General features: G+C 45.2%; 1 protein-coding gene across 2 annotated transcripts in view; it reads left to right on the top strand.

Annotated features, from left to right (window-relative positions):
• Window positions 1-20,700, top strand: part of palld (palladin, cytoskeletal associated protein) — a 402,860-nt gene that overhangs the window by 16,638 nt on the left and 365,522 nt on the right. For both annotated transcript variants that reach the window (XM_048528001.2, XM_048528003.2), the window contains exon 2: window positions 10,755-11,774. In XM_048528001.2, coding sequence (XP_048383958.1) covers window positions 10,756-11,774 — 1,019 coding nt within the window. In that variant the 5' untranslated portion in view covers window position 10,755. The remainder of the gene's footprint in view (window positions 1-10,754; window positions 11,775-20,700) is intronic.

Raw genomic sequence — 20,700 nt, 5'->3', positions numbered from 1 at the left:
GATAAGTACATGAATAGGAAAGGTTCACAGGGACATGGGCCAGGAACAGGCAGGTGGAACTAGTTTAGTTTGGGATTATGTTTGGCATGGACGGGTTGGACTTGTGCTGTATGATTCTATGAGGCTTTTCCAGACTAGTGTGGCTACAGGCACCTACCTCCCTCCTCTTTTAAAAACAAACTTTAATTTAAAAAGTTTGAACAGCCCTTGTTGGGGCTGAACAAGAAATCGAGGCTGACCTTTGCAGTATCTTACCAAGTGAATGTTACGCTGGAACAGACAATAAATCCGTAGATAATGAAATCATGTCAAAAAGGCAATATGTTAATCATGGGTGACATCAATCCGTAGGCTGATTGGGACAATCAAATCGGCATAGGTAGCCATGAGGGAGAATTCTTCAACTGTATTGGAGCCATTTCCTGGAACAAAATGTTAGGAATCCCAACCAGGGATAAGTCTATTTTGGATCTGGTGATGTGTAATGAGGCAGTTTAATAAATGATGTTAGTGTGATAGATTCCCTAAGAAATAGTGACCATAACATAGCAGAATTTGGCATACAGTTTGAGCAGGAGAAAATTGGGTTGGAAGTAACCTTGTTAATCTCAAGTGAAGGTGACAGCGAAGGAATGAGGAAAGTGCTACTTGGAGCAGGCTGGTCAAGGAGTTTAGCTGCAAAGATTGTTGAGGAACAATGGCAGACATAGCACATAGAACATAGAACATAGAATACTACAGCACAGTACAGGCCCTTCGACCCTCGATGTTGTGCCGACCCATGAAACCAAGCTGAAGCCCATCTAACCTACACTAATCCATTATCATTCTTATGTTTATCCAATGACTATTTAAATGCCCTTAAACTTGGCGAGTCTATTACTGTTGCAGTCAGGGCATTCCACCCCCTTAACTACGCTGAGTAAAGAATCTATCTCTAACATCTGTCCCATATCAATCATCCCTCAATTTAAACCTATGTCCCCTCGTACTAGCCATCTCCATCCAAGGAAAAAGGCTCTCACTGTCCACCCTATCTAATCCTCTGATCATCTTGTATGTCTCTATTAAGTCGCCTCTTAACCTTCTTCTCTCTAACGATAACAGCCTCAAGTCCCTCAGCCTTTCCTCATAAGACCTTACCTCCCCACCAGGCAACATCCTGGTAAATCTCCTCTGCACCCTTTCCAATGCTTCCACATCCTTCCTATAATGCGGCGACCGCAACTATACGCAATACTCCAAGTGCAGCCGCACCAGAGTTTTGTATGGCTGCAGCATGACCTCATTGTTCCGAAACTCAAGTCCCCTACCAATAAAACCCAACACATCGTGCGCCTTCTTAACAACCCTATCAACCTGGGTGGCAACTTTCAGGGATCTATGCACATGGACACCGAGATCTCTCTGCCCATCCACGCTACCAAGAATCTTACCATCAGGCCAGTACTCTGTATTCCTGTTACTCCTTCCAAAGTGAATCAGCTCACACTTTTCCCACATTAAACTCCATTTGCCAACTCTTAGCCCAGCTCTGCAGCTTATCTATGTCCCTCTGTAACCTGCAACATTCTTCCATACTATCCACAACTCCACCGATTTTAGTGTCATCCGCAAATTTACTAACCCATCCTTCTACGCCCTCATCCAGGTCATTTATAAAAATGACAAACAGTAGTGGCCGCAAAACGGATCCTTGCAGTACACCACTAGTAACTGAACTCCAGGATGAACATTCCCCATCAACCACCACCCTCTGCCTTCTTACAGCTAGCCAATTTCTGATCCAAACCGCTAAATCACCCTCAATCCCATGCCTCCATATTTTCTGCAATAGCCTACCATGGGGAACATTAGCAAACGCTTTACTGAAATACCTATACACCACATCAACCACTTTACCCTCATCCACCTGTTTGGTCACCTTCTCAAAGAACTCAATAAGGTTTGTGAGGCATGACCTACCCTTCACAAAACCATGTTGACTATCCCTAATCAAATTATTCCTTTCTAGATGATTATAAATCCTATCTCTTAGAATCCTTTCCAACACTTTGCCCACAGCCGAAGTAAGGCTCACTGGTCTGTAATTACCATGGTTGTCTCTACGCCCCTTCTTGAACAAGGGGACAACATTTGCTATCCTCCAGCCTTCTGGCACTATTCCTGTAGACATTGACAACATAAAGATCAAAGCCAAAGGCTCTGCAATCTCATCCCTAGCTGCCCAGAGAATCCTAGGATAGATCCCATCCAGCCCAAGGGGCTTATCTATTTTCACACTTTCCACAATTGCTAACACCTCCTCCTTATGAACCTCAATCCTGGGAAATAGCTCATTGCTCACAGCAAAGATATACCTTAGCGAGGAAGAGGGGCTCTAGGAAGGTGAGCCAACCACGGTGAACCAGGGATGTTAGGTTAGGGTGGCATCAAATTGGAAGAAAAATCATGCAATATGGCAAAGATTAGTGGTAAAACAGAACCAAGGAAATGTATAGTACAGAAACAGGCCCTTTGGTCCAACTCGTCCATACTGACCAGATATTCCACATAAATCTCGTCCAATTTGCCAGCATTTGGCCCATATCCATCTAAAACCTTCCTATTCATATACCTATCCAGGTACCTTTTAAATTTTGTAATTGTACCAGCCTCCACCATTTCCTCTGGCAACTCAGTCCATATATGTGCCAAACCCTGTGTGAAAAACTTATCCCTTAGGTCTCTTTTAAATCTTTTCCCTCTGACCTTAGATGTATGCCCTCTAGTTTTGGACTCCCCAAACCCAGGGCAAAGATCTTGTCTATTTACCCTATCCATGCCCGTCATGATTATATAAACCTCTATAAGGTCAGCCCACAGCCTCCGACGGTCCAGGGAAAATAGCCCCAGCCTATTCAGCCTCTCCCTTTAGCTCAAACCCTCCAACCCTGGCAACATCCTCGTAAATCTTTTCTGAATCCTTCCAAATTTCTCAACGTCCTTCCTGTAGCAGGGACACCAGAATCTTTTCCTAACTATCACATATTCTTTCATTTTCAGGTCCCAATCTGTCATTCTGCTGTCATCTCTGTGTGATTGTTATCAGATCATATTCATTTATTTCCATTTGTTCAAGTGGTTCATCAATATTATGTGGAATGTTATGTGCAATCAGATACAGAGCCTTAGATTGTTTTTGTAACCTTTAGCTTCCCTGATTTACTCTCACATTTGTACTAACTATCTTTTCCTGTCACAATCAGTTTCTCATTTCCCATATTACCGCCTTCCTCTTTCACCTTGTCTCAACTTGTTGAGTTACCAGATCTACCCGTATTTGATCCCTTTCCCTCATTGTTTATTGAAAGCTGTCTCTCACTGCCTCCCTTGGTCTGTGCCTAACTAGGATACCAGTCCCAGCACAGTTCAGAAGTAAGCTATTACAAAGGTGCCGTTCCCATTTTCCCTAGTGCAGGAGCCAATGTCCCACAAACCAGAACCCACCCTCCCACATCCGTCTTTGAGCCATCTCCCTCATCTTATTTGCCCTTTGCCAATTTGGACATGGCTTAGGTAATGATTCAGTGGTTTGTTTTTGTATTCATTCACTGAATGTAGTCATCTCTGACCAGGCAGCATTTATTTCCAACCCCTAATTGCCCAGAGGACAGGTGGGAGTCATTCACACTGCTGTGGGTCTGGAGTCACATGTAGGCCAGCACAGGTAAGGATAACAGTATCCCTGCCTCAGGGGCATCGCTGAACCAGATGGGTTTTTCCAATAATTGACAATGATATCGTTAATTCAGGTTTTTACTCAATTCAAATTCCACATAGATCATAGAACATAGAACTATACAGTGCAGAACAGGCCCTTCGGACCTCAATGTTGCGCCGACCTGTGAACTATTCTAAGCCCCTCCCCCTACACTATCCCATCATCATCCATATGCTTATCCAAGGGCTGTTTAAATGTTCCTAATGTGTCTAAGTTCACTACATTGGCAGGCAGGGCGTTCCACGCCCTTACCACTCTCTGAGTAAAGAGCCTGCCTCTGACTTCTGCTTAAATCTATCACCCCTCAATTTGTAGCTATGCCCCCTTGTACAAGCTGAAGTTATCATCCACGGAAAAAGACTCTCACTGTCCACCCTATCTAATCCTCTGATGGTGGGATTCAAACCCAGGAGCTGAGAACATTACCCGGGTCTCTAGATCAACAGTCCAGCAATAATACCACAAGGCCATTGCCTCCCCAAGCATTATCTCCTTTGAGGTTCTGCTACCTAATTTGGTGCCTGACACCTCATAATGACAATGCAGATTTTTTTTTCTCTTTCCCTAACAGCGCCATTAGTGCACGATGTCCAAATACTTCCTGAGCAGATGTCGCAAACCCTGAGCCCAGGACGGCAATAAAGCCCCCTAGACTTTCCCTTTTGGCTGTACAGAACAGTGTCAATCTCCTTCATTTTACCATCTCTTTTTTACTGCCTCTACTTGAATGGCTTCCCTTATCACACTGCCATAGGTTATGAACCCCACCCACCATGCAGCCTTTGCTCTCATCCAGGCAAAGTGAAAGAACCTCAGACTTTCCAGGCAAGTGCTCATGCCCTCCTGCCTCCCTGAATGCCCATAACTGCCTCAGTGGCATCCACACCTCCCCCCACCACCCTCCACTGCACCCCCACAATGTGCCTGACCGCTGATCAAATCCAAAGAGAGGGCATTAACTGCCTCGCAGAAATACAGAAACATACGAGCAGGAATAGATCTTCTAGCCTTTCGGGTCTGCTCTGCTATTCTTGTAGAGTCACACAGTATAGAAGAGGCCCTTTGGCCGATCAATAAACATGCAATAGAATTCTTTATTCCAAGCTATATTCTTGTTTTCTTTTCATACCCTTTCACGCCTTTAAAATGTAAAAGAAATCTATCTCTTTCTTGAATGTATGCAGTGTACAATTACAACATTTAAAAAGGAATCTGTGAATAAGAAAGGTTCAGAGGGATATGGGCCAAATGCTAGCAGGTCATGTTAGGACATGTGGTTAGCATAGACAAGCTGGACCGAAGGGTCTGGTTTTTTTTGATTCATTGGCATGATAAGGGCATTGCTGGCTAAGTAGCATTTGTTACCCAGAGGGCAGTTCAGAGTCACACATTATTGTGGACCTGGAGTCCCAAGTAGGCCAGACCAGGTAAGGGTGGCAGTTTCCTTCCCTAAAGGGCATTAGTGAATGAGATGGGATTTTCCTAACAATCAACAATGGTTTCACGGCCATTGTTAGAGTCTTAATTCCAGTTATTTAATTGAATTCAAATTCCACATCTGCCGTGTCAAGATTCGAACCCAGGTCCCCAGTACATTATCTGGGTCTCTGGATTAACAGTCCAGCGATAATACCATTGCCTTGGTGCTGCATGACTCTATGACTCTAAATGCTGCCAAACCTGCTGAGTTTCTCGAGCAATTTCTGCTTTTCTTTTGCAGTTCTTTGTTTTATTTCCTGCATCTAATTGTTCAGCCCAGTTAGAATTGTATATATTTCAGACAAATCTCTATCATAATTCTGAATACAGTCCCAGTCAAACTAACCTCTCCTCATTCATTCCTGGTATTCCCTAGTATTGACCTAGTAATCCTCCTTTGCACTCCTTCTATTTCAGTCGTATCCTTGCTCCAAGCAGAGAGGCCAAACCTGCACACCGTACTCCAGGTGTGGCCTCACCGAGGCCTTGTGTAACTGCAGTAAGACATTCTGGATTCTGAACTCAAATTGTCTTGCAATGAAGGCTGATATAAAATTTTCCTTCCCAACTTGCTTGTTGCCACTGCCTCATAACTGAAGTGATTGAAATGAAGTCAGCCAAGTCCCCCTCATAGAATATGACTTCCCTGATTCAGGTGTTAAACTGTTCCAATCAGGGAGCCCTGGCTGACAGATACCAGTGGGAGTGTCAGGGGATCTGTTCGCCCCAGGAGATGGCTCTCTGCTCGTTGGGTCAGTGTCGTGTACTCTGTATGTGTAAATAAAAGGTGACTTGGTGATGGGATACCATCCTTTGTGGAGTTATTTCAATGACTTTCACTGATTGATGTACAAGGAAACCCAGTTCACATTGTACATCCACATTTTCCAATTTATTACTGTTTAAACAATACTCTTTCTGTTTTTCACGCCAAAGTGTATATCCCACATTTATCCATCTCATGATGCATCAGCCTTTTGTTTACCCTCTCACTCAACTTGTCTAAATTTCCTTGAATCACTCTTCTCACAACTCACAACTTCACCTGCTACTATATCATCAACAAACTGGGAAAGAATGCATTTGGTCCTCTCATTCAAGTTATTTATATTTGTTGCAGTTATCTGGGTTTCAAATACTGAATCCTAGCCATTGCCTGCCACCCAGAAATAGACACATTCACCTTTTTTCTGGTCTGTCAACTAATTCTCAATCCATGCCAGTATCTTATCCCCAAACCCTAATTTTGCCTACCAGTCTCTAGTTTAGAATCTTTTAAAAGATCCTTGTTGAAACCCGAATATCCATTGTTTCTCCGTTATCTATTCTAACCATTACATCCAATAATCAAAGTTCTGTAGATTAGTTAAGCATAATTTATCTTTCATAAACCCACACTAGTTTTGTCTGATCTTGACAAAACTTTCCAGTTGGTATAAAATATCCAGGTAACTTCCCATTTCCCTGATATGTTGTGAAGTCTGTAGCTCAGCCTCCATCTCAATAACTCTTCATCAAATATTGAGCCCCAAACATTCACAGCAGACATATTTACCCAGGATCGCATTGGCATTCAGGGGCTCCCACATGCTGTAGCCATGACACATCACCTGACTTTCCATTCTTAATGTGTTTAATTAACCACTTAGTTATTTTTATTATTTATTTTCCTATCTTATACATTTTAAAAACCTTGCCACCAGTTCCTATACTATTTTAAAACTTAGGAATAGATTTTTGTTTAGTGACTTTGATATTGATTTTTATTGTCCTGTATATTTTACAGTAAAAATACGATAAAATAAAGTGAATAGCTTTCATTTGTTGCCACGATATGGCATTATTTTGAATAATTTAAGAATAAGGAAAATAAAGAACGACATAGCTTGAAGAGAGTCTATCAGTCCGGGGCCAGTTCATCGCCATCTTCACTGATATCTCCACCGGACCTATCTAACATTGAAGTTGCTGATCCTCAGGTGCCATCTTTGCCACTGGGTCACAGTTCCTCCACCATAGCCTCACCACTGCTTGTGCCAAGCCAACCATGGCAGAGTCACATCCCTCGCTGCTGGGCCCACCTCACTGATGTTGCCGTGACACCCTTCAGCTGCTAGAATAGACGTTTATCAGATACTCATTGAACATCAAACTTCTATGTGTGTAGAAGAATAAGAGCCAATTTCCTACAGAAAAAAACAATTTAAAATGAAAGAGAGTACCACTTCCTTCCACTAATTCCCCTCATTATTCAACTGCTCCATTTTACACTCGGTATGAAAGCCCTCTGAAATGCTTCTCTTCGTTTCAAGTTCTCTCAGCTGCAGGTCGATTAAAAATAGTTCTAGCTGGTATCATTTGTTGATTGACTTCACCAATTCTCAAGTTGAGAGCTCGGACATTCCTCTTTAAGCCGTGATGGAATTTAGAAGTTAATCAGCAAGCTGCAATGAAAATTGATTTCCTTACTCACCCAACTCTCAAGATTTTACTCGATGCGAAAGGAGAATGAGGGGAAAACTAAGGAGAAGTCACGTGTGTAATAGTGCAGAGGAAGACAAGGAAGATCAGAAAGCAGGCAAAGCCTGGGTGCTTGTAGAGCTTGAGGTTTTTTTAAGAGCCACTGATAAGTGTTCTACATATTACTGGAAGAGAAAGACTGCTGCTTGATGAATAGCTGTCAAATATTTTTAGCGCAAGAACTGTAATGAGATATTTGGCTGGGTGTCTTTGTGAGTGTTGTTCTTACATCTGCTGCCCCAGAGCGAAAACACAGCAGGTGCTGGATGGAACATTTCAGTTCGGAATTGTTTGCTGATTTTACTTATTCATAGACACATTCATGTGGAGGTCCAAAACAAATTTAAGCAGAGACACCAATGCGCCAGGGGCAGTTTCCATATCTTCGCTCGTCAGGTTGATAGCAAGCGCTGCCCGACTGTGTGCAAAATATGCTGCAATTTGTGGTCCCAGGACCGCTTATTAATATCTGCCAAGTCATCAAGGTAACGTCAGAAACGAATAGGGGAAGCCTTGATGTCATGTGCTTCATGTAACATTGCAGGGGAGATGATATTATCACTGGAATATTAAACCACAGACTCTAATATTTGTTCTGGGGAGGAGGGTACACACTCCGCTCCAGCCCCACGACATCCGGCACCTTCCCCTGCAACCGCAGGAAGTGCTACACTTGCCCCCACACCTCCTCCCTCACCCCCATCCCAGGCCCCAAGATGACATTCCACATTAAGCAGATGTTCACCTGCACATCTGCCAATGTGGCATACTGTATCCATTGTACTCGGTGTGGCTTCCTCTACATCGGGGAAACCAAGCGGAGGCTTGGGGACCACTGCAGAACACCTCCGCTTGGCTCGCAACAAACAACTGCACCTCCCAGTCGCAAACCATTTTAACTCCCCCTTCCATTCCTCAGATGACATGTCCATCATGGGCCTCCTGCAGTCCACAATGATGCCACCCGAAGGTTGCAAGAACAGCAACTCATATTCCGCTTGGGAACCCTACAGCCCAATGGTATCAATGTGGACTTCACCAGCTTCAAAATCTCCCCTTCACCCACTGCATCCCAAAACCAGCCCAGTTCGTCCCCTCCCCCCACTGCATCACACAACCAGCCCATCTCTTCCCCTTCCCCCACTGCATCCCAAAACCAGTCCAGCCCGTCGCTGCCTCCCTAACCTGTTCTTCCTCTCACCCATCCCTTCCTCCCACCTCAAGCCGCACCTCCATCTCCTACCTACTAACCTCATCCCACCTCCTTGACCTGTCCATCTTCCCTGGACTGACCTATCCCCTCCCTACCTCCCCACCTATACTCTCCTCTCCACCTATCTTCTTTTTTCTCCATCTTCGGTCCGCCTCCCCCTCTCTCCCTATTTATTCCAGAACCCTCACCCCATCCCCCTCTCTGATGAAGGATCTAGGCCCGAAACATCAGCTTTTGTGCTCCTGAGATGCTGCTTGGCCTGCTGTGTTCATCCAGCTCCACACTTTGTTGTCATTTGTTCTGGGGATCCAGGTTTGTAACTTGCCTTGGCAGATGGTGGTTTTTGAATTAAATGTAAGTAAAGATTGGGATTAAGAGACTATTAATTAATGATAACCATGAACCATTTGTTTGGGGGAAAAAGAAACATCTGGCTTGTTAATGCCCTTTAAGGAAGGAAAATGCCAGCTATACCTGGTCCGGCCTACACGAGACTTCAGATCCACAGCAATGTAGTTGACTCTTAACTCCTGGCAATTAATGTTGGCCTTGCCAGCAACGTCTTCTGAATGAAAACAATTATTGATTTTTCTTATTATATCGGTTTCGTGTTCTCTCAACCAGCATCGTTTTTACTTAAGTCGTAAATTTCCTGTTCCTACAATAGAAGGAAGAGCCACCTCAGTCCTTCAATAACAAACTGTAGAAACCACTTCACGAAGGTCATTTTGAAGGTTGATAAAATCTTGAGGGGCATGGATAGGGTAAATAAGTAAGGTCCTCTCCCCCATGCGGGTGAGTCCAAAACTAGAGGTCAGAGGTTAAAAGTGAGAGGCAAAAGACATAAAAGAGGCCTCAGGAATGATGTTTTTATGCAGAAGTTGGTGTGTGTATGGAATGAGCTGCAGAGAAAATGGTGGAGGCTGGTACAACTGTAACATTTAAAAGACAATCTGGATGGGTATGTAAATAGAAAGGGTTTAGAGGGCAATAGGACAAATCCTGGCAAATGGGATTAGGTCAGATTGGGATGCCTGGCCAATGCAGACAAGTTGGACCGAAGGTTCTGTTTCTATGCTGTTTGAATCTATGACTTGATGACTCTACATCAGTGAATATTAGTTGGACTGGTAGATCTGATCAAATTGAATGAGGGAATGTGCTTGAGGGGTTTGTTGGTTCCCTCCTATTCCAATGCATCTCCACAGTAATATAACCCAAACTGACCAATTTTCTCTACATTGCCCAGGAAACATGACAAGAGCAGTTCCATTTTGCTGGAATCCAGCATTTCAATTCTTGGACTCACTTGACTGACTCTTAAAAATAACAATCAGTATTAGAAGACAAAATGACTCCAGATGATAGGCTTTGTGGTCAAAGCTTTGGTTCGCTAACATTTTTGTCTTCTCGTTGAAGGTTAAGGGTTCAACACAAACTCTGCTTTTGTACAGCTGTGGACCTGTCCTTCAGCAGGGACTCCATTAGCTCAGTCAGTAAGATGGCTGATACCACCAGTGTGGGTTCAATCTCTGTGGTTAGCTGCAGCCGTCATGAAAGCCTGTTTCAACATTGCCCCTCATCTGAGGTGTAGGGACTTTGAAGTTAAACTCACCCCCCAAGTCGTCTCTCTTTCTAAAGATAACCAATCTTACGGTCCTATGGAATTAGGACAATTTCACTCTCATCTTCCCTTCAGTCTAGGCCAAGAATTATTATATGGGAATGATTGATCTGTCTTCTCCTTCTAAAATTCTTTTTTCAATTTTCGATTTTCAGTATGCAGGAAGGGCCCTCTGAGCATGCAGTGGCCCTCTCTCAAATGCTGAAGGAGACCAATTCCTGTGGGAAAGTGGACAGTTACTGTGAGAGCAGGATGTCAGAGGCATCCTCACACGACGTGTACTTTGACTCTCTGTCGGACCTCCAGGAGGATGGTGTGGACGACAGCCCTGCAGCTGAGCTCTCGGCATTCCTCAGCCAGGAGGAGATGAGCAAGAGCCTCGATCTGGCACGGGTGGCCATCGCCAAGAGCTCTTCCGAAGAAACAGAGCCCGAGCCTGAGATGGAAGACATCTCGCGGTATATCCACCATCGGCCCCCGGCCAGTTGGCCAGAGGACTGCCCTCTGGCTGGAGCCCGACTCACTCCGCAGCTGGCTAGCCCGCCAACGCCTGTGAAGAGGAACGCCCAGCCAGGAAGCTCTGCCACAGCGGTCGACCGAGGCACGGATTGCAGACCTGCCCATCGAGCCACCAGCCCCGGCCAGCCAGACCACCCGAGCACTGACTCGTCATCTGAGGAACTCGACCCACAGGCTGCAACCATCTCTGGGGAGGAAAATCCCGTCCCCAGCTCCAAACGGAAAGGGATACCTACTTACCAGAGTGAGAGCTCGGCGAGGAATGAGTTCTGCACCAAGGCCGTGTCATTCATAGAGGAGCTGTCCTCTATCTTCAGGACAGCGAGACCAAGAAACCATGGCCAGGGGAAGAATAAGAGCAATGAAGAAGATAGCTCATCACCCGACAGCGGCTATCTCTCACCGAAGGACTATGCTAAAGCGAAGACCAGGAAAACCACGCCATTGGAATCTAAATTGACAGCCGTGCCTGATTTGGAACCATGTCCTGAGACCGAGCGGAGCTGTGAAAAGGACACGGTCCCCAAGACTGCAGAGAAAATCCTCACCGGCTCCGCTCCCCGGTTCATTCAAAAACTGAAAAGTCAAGAGGTCGCTGAGGGAAGCGCGGTCCGTCTGGAGTGCCGCGCATCTGGGCACCCTTGCCCCACAGTCAGGTAAGTCTGAGGCACTTTTTGATCCTTTTCTGTTTGTTCATTTCCATTAGTTAATGTACACCATCGCTGGGCTCTGAAGAAATTATATTAATGATCCACATCAATTAACAAGCACACTGGTTGGTAGATTGAAGTCCTCCTCCAATGGGCAATGCAATGGGCTTCACTCTGGGGCATTTAACTTGTACAATGAGGTGAAGTCAGGGATATGATGGAATACTCCCCACTTGCCTGGATGGGTGCAGCCCCAACAACACTCAAGAAGCTTGACACCATCCAGGACAAAGTAGCCATATTGACACCACATCTGCAAGCATCCATTCATTCCACTGGCACTCAGTAGCAGCAGTGTGGACTCTCTACCAGATGCACAGCAGAAATTCACCAAAGATCCTTAGGCAGCGCCTTCCAAACCCACGACCACTTTTACCTCGAAGGATAAGGGCAGCAGACATATGGGAACACCACCACTTTCACATTCCCCTCCAATCACTCACCTTGCTGGCTTGGGAATATAGTGCCATTCCTTCACTGTTACTGCGTCAAAATCCTGGAATTCCCTCCCTAACAACATTGTGCATCGACTTGGACCAAATAGACTGCTGCAGAAGACCACTAACCATCACCATCTCCAGGTCAACTGGGGGATGGACAATAAACGCTGGGCCATCCGGTGCTGCCCACATAATGTAGCTGAATAAAAGAATTGTACAAAATAATAATTAATGTTTGAGCTTTATTGACTTATTAACTCAGTTCCAAGATTGGAAGGTTCTTTCTGCACTCAACTCTGACCACAGGCCAGATGGTGTGTAATAAATGGCAGACAGTCGGCAGATTGTGTGGTCTGGGACGGATGTGTGCCAGACCAGTGGTTTTTAGAATGTCAAACATCATTGTATTTTATTTCTTTTTTTAAGAATTAGAACACGATAAACTTTAAACACCATGAATGCACTGTAAATTGAGGGTTTTACTGAAATGTATTGAGTGCCGAATGGTTTATTCAGCCAGAGGTGTAGGATTGAGGTCCCTCTCCATTGGGAATGATATTAGCCAGGCGACACGATGTCAACGCTCTTGTGTGGATGGCTGAGAGGGTATCAGGGCTGTTGACTCGACTAATGAAGACTTTCCATTGATCTCATTCCAAAATGCAGCTTAACTTTGGGGTTTCAGCATTCTCTCCATTCTGTTTATGGCGGACAGTTAGGAATGCTCTGAGGCGATTGAAATCAGGTGGATGGGTCATTTGCTGCAAGCATGGATGAATATGCTTTAACATTTTATTAAGTATCCCTGATTGTGGATACAGTCAGATGAAATCGATTCGGATGCAGATTCTGCTTCTATGACCTGTTTTTTATTTACTCATGGGACATGGGTATCGCTGGCTGATCATCATTTGTTGCCCATCCCTAGTTGCCCTTAAGAAAGTGGTGGTGAGCTGCCTTCTTGAAGCACATGTGCTGTGGGTTAACCCACAATGCCCTTACGAAGGGAATTCCAGGATTTTGACCCGGCGACAGCGAAGGAACAGCCATATATTTCCAAGTCAGGATATTGAGTGGTTTGGAGGGGAACTTGCAGGGGGTGGAGTTCCCATGTATGCACTGCCCTTGTCTTTCTAGATGGAGGTGATCGAGAGTTTGTAGGGTGCTGTCTGAGAGTCTTCAGTGAATTTCTGCAGAGCACCTCGGAGATAGTTACACACTGCTGCTACTGAGAGTTGGTGATGGAGGGAGTGGATGCTTGTGGGAGTAGTGCCAATCAAGTGGGCTGCTTTGTACTGATGGTGTCAAACTGATGCTGGGGATGCACTCATCCAGACAAGGGGGGCGTATTCCATCACACTCCTGACTGTGCGTTGTAGATGGTAGACAGGACGTGGAGAGTCAGGAGGTGAGTTACTCACCACAGTTATTCCTAGCCTCTGAAGCCACTTACTTTAGGTGGTGAATCCAGTTCAGTTTCTGGTCAATGGTAACCCTAGGATGTTGACAGCAGGGAATTCAGTCATGGTAACATGATTGAATATAAAAGGGCAATAGTTAGATTCTCTCTTGTCGGAGATAGCCACTGCCAGGCACTGGTGTCGCACCAGTGTTACTGTGTACTTGTCCAAGCCTGATATTCTCCATGACTTGCTGCATCTGGACATTGACTGCTTCAACATATTCCTGAGTCCAATATATTTGCACAATTAATATTCTCATCTTTGTTTTTATATCTTCTCTGGAGAATTGATATTTTGTAACTTCAGTTCCATAACCTCTTTCACCTCATACCTTTTGAATTTCTCCACCCCATGCCCCTCGCATCCCCATAATTCTCGTCCTTTGTTTATCTCCTGATTTTAATTGCTCTAATGTTGACAGCCACCTTGACAAGCTATTCTGGCATTTCTCCTGCAAACCTCTAAACCCTCCTTGTTTAATTCCTCTTGATGCCTCTCTCTTTTCCCAAGAACTGGGTGACCTTCCCTCACATCATGGGTGGCACAGTGGCTCAGTGGTTAGCACTGCAGCCTCACAGCGCCAGGGACTCTGGTTCGACTCCAGCCTCGGGCAACTGTCTGTGTGGAGTTTGCACATTCTCCCCGTGTCTGTGTGGATTTCCTCCGGGTGCTCCGGTTTCCTCCCACAGTCCAAAGATGTGCAGGTTAGGTGGATTGGCCATGCTGAATTGCCCATAGTGTTCAGGGGTGTGTGGGTTATAGGGGGATGGGTCTGGGTGGGATGCATCAAGGGGCAGTGTAGACTTGTTGGGCTGAAGGACCTGTTTCCACACTGTAGGGAATCTAATCACTTTATATGGCTTGGTGCTGGGTTTGCTTCGGTAATGTCCCTACAAAAGACCATACCTCACTATGTCAGAGGAGGTCTATAAAGGCAAGTGATTGTTGTTTTTTATGGGGAACATTTTCACCATTTTATGCTGATAACACAAAGGACTATAAATTAGTAAAATTCACACATTACTTACCCGATCAGATGAAACCTTGAGTTGAAATGTTGACTATTTAAGTAAATCATGATTTGGAGTCATAGGGCTGCGCAGCAGAGAAACAAACCCTTCTCTCCACCTCATCCATGCCAGCCAGATATCCCCTAAATTAATCGAGTCCCATTTTCCAGCATTTGGCCCATATTCCTCTAAACCCTTCCTGTTCATACACCCATCCAGTTGTCTTTTAAATGCTGTAATTGTACCAGCCTCCACCACTTCCTCTGGCAGCTCATTCCATACATGCACCACCCTCCACATGAAAATGTTGTCCCTTGGGTGACTGGTAAATCTTTCCTCATTCAACCTTAAAATTGATACCCTCTAGTTTCAGACTCCCCCACCCGCAGAAAAGACCTTGACTATTCATCCTCTCCATTCCCACTCGTGACTTTATAAAACTCCATACGGTTGCTTCACAGGCTCTGGTGCCTCAGGGAAAGAAAGGGGTAAGGAATTTCTTAATTTCTTCGTTAGATCTGAGCATTGCTGATGAGATCATCCCCAGATGTTGCTTGAGAAGGAGGTGGTGGCCTGCTTTCTTGAACCTCTGCAGCCCCGTGTGCTGTAGGAACACCCACTGTGCTGTTAGCGAAGGAGTTCCAGGATTTTGACCCAGCAGCACTGCAGGAACGCCAACATATTTCCAAGTTCGGAAGGCAATGTGGCTTGGAGGGGACCACCATATACAGGATGCCACACTCTCTTCCTTAAGGGCCTGCCTCATTGTGAGACATGCTTTACTTTCACAAGCTCTGGTTAAGTTTTGCCCTTTCCCATCTTAAGCAACATTCCAGTGTCTGGCAGCTCAGCAACTTTCACTCCAAATAAAGCTTAATGTGAATCTGTGGAGTGCAAACTATGATTTGCTCTGCATTCCAAATTTCACAATAGGCGCTGCATCCAACCATAGTGGCTGTTGTTATCCTCTGTCTTCATCCACACAAACCTCTTTAACCATGCACAGTATGTTGCTGGGAATTCCAACAGCGTAACCTGGCAGGCCTGTTCCATTCTCCTCGCTGTATCGCCATTAGAGGCTGACATGAAAAGAAAAGCAGTAGAATCCTACGACACAGAATCCGACCATTCAGCCCCTCATACCTGTGAAAGAACCATTTCACTGATTACAAACTATCAGCTCACTCCCCATAGAACTACAGGTGTTTTCTTATTTGCATATTTATGCATCGTTCTTTCAATTTACGACTGTATCAGCTTCCACCTTCTCCCCCTTTAGGCAGCACACAACTCGCTCAGTCAAACGAAAACCCTTTACACCTCCCATTATGGTGCTTTCGCTAACATTAACAAGAGGAAACTGGGAATCCAGATTGTACAAGCACACCAGAATTAGGCACTCTAACTTGAGAAGTCAGAATCATTTTTAGAACTGATTATGTGAGAAGATCATTAGGCAGACAATCGCCAAGCCTGTTCTTCCAAAAAGCAACTGAGAACGAATCCCAGTACCTCAGCCTCTCCCAATTGAGTGTGGGGAATTGGTTTGCTCAGGTGGTGGAACAGCTAGTTTGCAACACCACCAGTGCAGGCTCCATTCCCATAGCAGCTAAGGGTCACTGAGACAGTCCAATAATCTCACCCTCAGTGGAGGTGTTGAGGACTTCAGGTTAGATTCACCTCCCGCTGTCTCCGTCTCGTGAGAGAACAGCCAATGGTCCTCTGGGACAGTGGTATTCTTCATTTCACCATGTTCTGTTTTCCAGAGAGTGTTTCCCATGGAAAAGTACGCTTCTGAATGGTTCCTCCTAACCTCTTATGCCTTGTCTTAAATTAATGACAAAATTAATGTGTTGGTGGTGCCATTTAGAAGAGCGAGGGGTAGTTTAACTGAAGTATGCAAGGCCCTCAATTGTCTCAGCAAGGTGGATGTGAAAGGATACTTCCTCCTGTGGGAGGCGATGGCTGGCGACACTATCGCTGGACTGTTATTCAAGAGTGCTAGGGGAATGCTGTGGGACCTGGGTTTGAATCCCACTATAACAGGTGGTGGAGTTTGAATTCAATTTAAAAATCTGGAATTAAAAGTCTAATGATGACCATGAATCCATTGTCAACTGCTGGGGGAAAACGCATCTCGCTCACTTAATGACTTTCGAGAAGGAAACTGCCATTTTTACCTGGTCTGGCCTATGTGTGACTCCAGACCCAGAACAACTGGTTGACTCTTAACTACCACCAGGGCAGTTTGAAGATTGCTGGCCAAATGCCGCTCTCCCGTGAATGAATCGAAACAAGCCCAGAACTAGGGATCACTTTTTCAGGGCACAGATGAAGAAGATTGCACCACAACAGCACATTGTATGACTTTGGAACTCGCTGCCTCTGAAGATGATGGCCATTCAATATTTTAAGGAGAGATTTTATTTTTAGGCAGAGGAAACGGACGTTATCAAGAGTCGACGGGAATGTGGAATTTCTAAACACAAACATGATCTTATTGAATGGAGGAGCAGTTTCAAAGGACTGAGGCTTAGAGATCTACACCACTGGAAAATGTCCTTCAGCCCATCGAGTGTAGAACAGCCACCTAACTGTTCTAATCCTATCACCCAGCACCCGGTTCATGGCTTTGTATTCCTTGGCATCACAAAAACCACAGCTGCTCCAAATTCAGGTGTTCCAATGTGTGTTCCTTGGGTTAATTTGACAGTGGCCTGAAATCTGCGTTCATTCTTTACCATCACCCCCTAGGAATGGAAATCTTAGTTTTTCTCCATCAGCCTGGTCAAAACAAGCCGCCTTGAAATGGTTTACAGCGCATAAGTATTTCCAAACTGTTCTGGCAGCTTGCCACGGGCTACACGTAGCTTGAACTTTCCATCTTAAGTTGTGGCACTTTGTACTAACGAACACATATCACTCCAAGTCACTCCTGCATATTACGGGGTCACTAACATTGCAGGGACAATAACCTATCGCGTGTTAAAGTCAGTCTGTGGGGTCAGCATTTCATTAATGTGTCTTTGGCCTAGATTTTAGGGTCAACTGCAAATTTGCCGAGATTCTGACCAGACCAAGTGAATCAGTGCAGTGTCCTTTTACTGGGATTTATGTTTTTTTTGTCTTCATTCATTCATTCACTAGATGCGTGCCAAGGCCATCATTGATTGTCCATTCCAAGTTGCCCTTGAACTGTATGGCTTGTGAAGTTGTTAGGTGACACGGTGGCACAGATGCCTCACAGTATCAGGTGCCCAGGTTTTATACCAGCCTCGGGCGACTGCCTGTGTGGAGTTTGCACATTCTCCCTGTGCCTGTGTGGGTTTCCTCCGGGTGCTTCGGTTTCCTCCCACAGTCCAAAGATGTGCAGGCTAGGTGGATAGGCCATGGAAAATACAAGGTTATATAGATAGGGTGGGGAGCTGGGTCTGAGTGGGATGCTCTCTGGAGGTTCAGAATGGACTGGATGGGCCGATTTTTTTTTTAGATTAGATTCCCTACAGTGTGGAAACAGTTCCTTTGGCCCAACAAGTCCACACTGCCCCTTGAAGCATCCCACCTAGACCCATCCCCCTATAACCCACACACTCCTGTCACTACGGGCAATTTAGCATGGCCGATCCACCGAACATGCACATCTTTGGACTGTGGGAGGAAATCAGAGCACCTGGAGGTAACCCACGCAGACACAGTGAGAATGTGCAAACTCTGCACAGACAGTCACCCGAGGCTGGAATCGAACCCAGGTCCCTGGCGCTGTGAGGCTGCAGTGCTAACCACTGAGCCACTGTGCGCCCAGATTTGTCTGCTTCCACACTGTAGGGTCTCTATGATTCTACCATGAAGAGTCAAGCACATTTCTATGAGTCTGGTGTCACATGCAGACCAGGTATGTGTGGTGGAATTCCTTCCTGAAAAGAGCATCAGATGGGCTGGTACAACACCTGAAAGTAAGCCAGATTTACTTACTGCTGTCCTAGGATTTGAACTCGTGCCTCCTTTACATTAGCCTGTACTAAAGGTGACATTATGAATAAGTGTATCAGAGATAATGGGAACTGCAGATGCTGGAGAATCCAAGATAGCAAAGTGTGGAGCTGGAACCCTGCAGCCCAATTGTATCAATGTGGACTTCACCAGCTTCAAAAGCCCTTGTGGGAGAGACTGGTTTGAAGAGAGAAATGGCAAGTATACCATTTAAGGTGATAGGGTCACTAGTTTCTCAGCGTCTTCTCCCCAGAGATGAGTGGAGGAACAGTCAACGAATAATTTGAAAGTTGAGTTAGATACTTGATTGAAAAGGGAGTCAAAGGGTACAGAGAGTAGACAGAAGAGTCAAGTTGAGGCCCTCCTCAGGGATGCACAGGGGCAGCAGTGTGTACCGTCTACACAACACAACTCACCAAGACTCATCCAATAGTACTGTACAAACCCATCATCACTACAGAAGCATGGGAATACGACCATCACCAAGCCACTCACCATCCGGATTTGAAAATATATCGCCATTCCTTCAGTATAGCTCAGTCAAAGCTTTACAATTCCCTTTCTAACAGCCCCAGAAGTATCCACACACCCCAGGACTGAAGCAGTTCAAGATGGCAGCTCACCTTCTCATGGGCAATTAGGGACTGGCAATAAATGTTGGATTAGCCCGTGCTGCCCCATTCTGATGAATATAAAGGAAGAGGCCATAACCATATTAGCCATGATCTCATCAAATGTTGAATCAGGTGTGAAACGGCCTAAGCCTGCTCCTAATATGTATGTTCAGTCTGATGGTGAGATGGTTTTATTTAGCTCGTACTGTTTTTTGCTCCATACTTTTCACTGGAATCAATGCCAAGAAAGACACATTTGAAAAATTTTCTTCTTTAGAGTGTCTGTCAGAGACCGAAAAAAACTGATTATGGATCTATTGTAACTTCTCCTCGTCAAAGAATTTCAAACAGTAAAGTCAACTGGATGGCACCATGGCTCAATGGTTAGCGCTGCTGTTTCACAGCTGCAGGCACCCAGGTTCAATTCCACCTTCAGGTACAAAGTTTGCACATTCTTCCCCTGTGTGCATGGGTATTCTCTGGATGATCTCGTACACTCCAACAGATGCAAAGGTTAGGTGGATTGGCTGTGATAACTTGTCCAGAGTTCCTAGGATGTGCAGGCTAGGTGGACTAACCATGGGAAATGCAGGATCACAGGAATAAGATCGGGGCTGTTTCTAGGTGGGATGCTGTTCAGATGGTCTCTGTGGACGTGATGGGCTGAATGTAGGGATTCTTTGGTTCTAACTGAAGAACCAGCAATGAGTAAGAGAGACTGCCATCAGTGAGGGAGAAAGGGTCTGCAATTTCTGAAACCAATTTTGTATTTATACAGAGCTGTTTGTGACCTCAATAATGTGCCCAAGTAATTTAAAATCAATGAATGACTTTTTTTAAACAGTTGTCATAAAGACAAATGTAAATGCGCACAGCAATCTCCCATGTCAGTAACGTGATCATGAGAAGATAAATTAATTGAGGTATAAATATTAGCTTGGTATAGTGGAGACTTCAGCAGATCTCCCATCTAAATAACACCAAACGATTGTTTACTTCCAGTGGTTCAAGGAAGGGGACACCTTTGTCGTCACGCCTCATTTGCAGACACGGGGAGGATGTGCAAATGCCACACAGACAGTCACGCGAGGATGGAATCAAACTAAAGTCCCTGGTGATTTGAGGCAGTACTGCTTACCACCAAGCCATTGTACCACCCTCTCCAGATTAAATCAAGTAGATTAAATTAAGTGGGGTAGCACGCGGTGAGTCAGTGGTTAGCATTGCTGCTTTGGTTCAGTGTGGACTGGTTGGGCCGAAGGGCCTGCTTCCACACTGTAGCGTTTCTATGATTCTAGAGAACTGGGGCGGGGGCGTGGTGATGGTGAGCACAGAGTCTCCATACCTTATAGAAA

The sequence above is a fragment of the Stegostoma tigrinum genome, chromosome 3 (genome assembly GCF_030684315.1).
Source record: "Stegostoma tigrinum isolate sSteTig4 chromosome 3, sSteTig4.hap1, whole genome shotgun sequence".
Lineage (NCBI taxonomy): Eukaryota > Metazoa > Chordata > Chondrichthyes > Orectolobiformes > Stegostomatidae > Stegostoma > Stegostoma tigrinum.
This window is presented reverse-complemented; position numbering and strand designations above follow the sequence as displayed.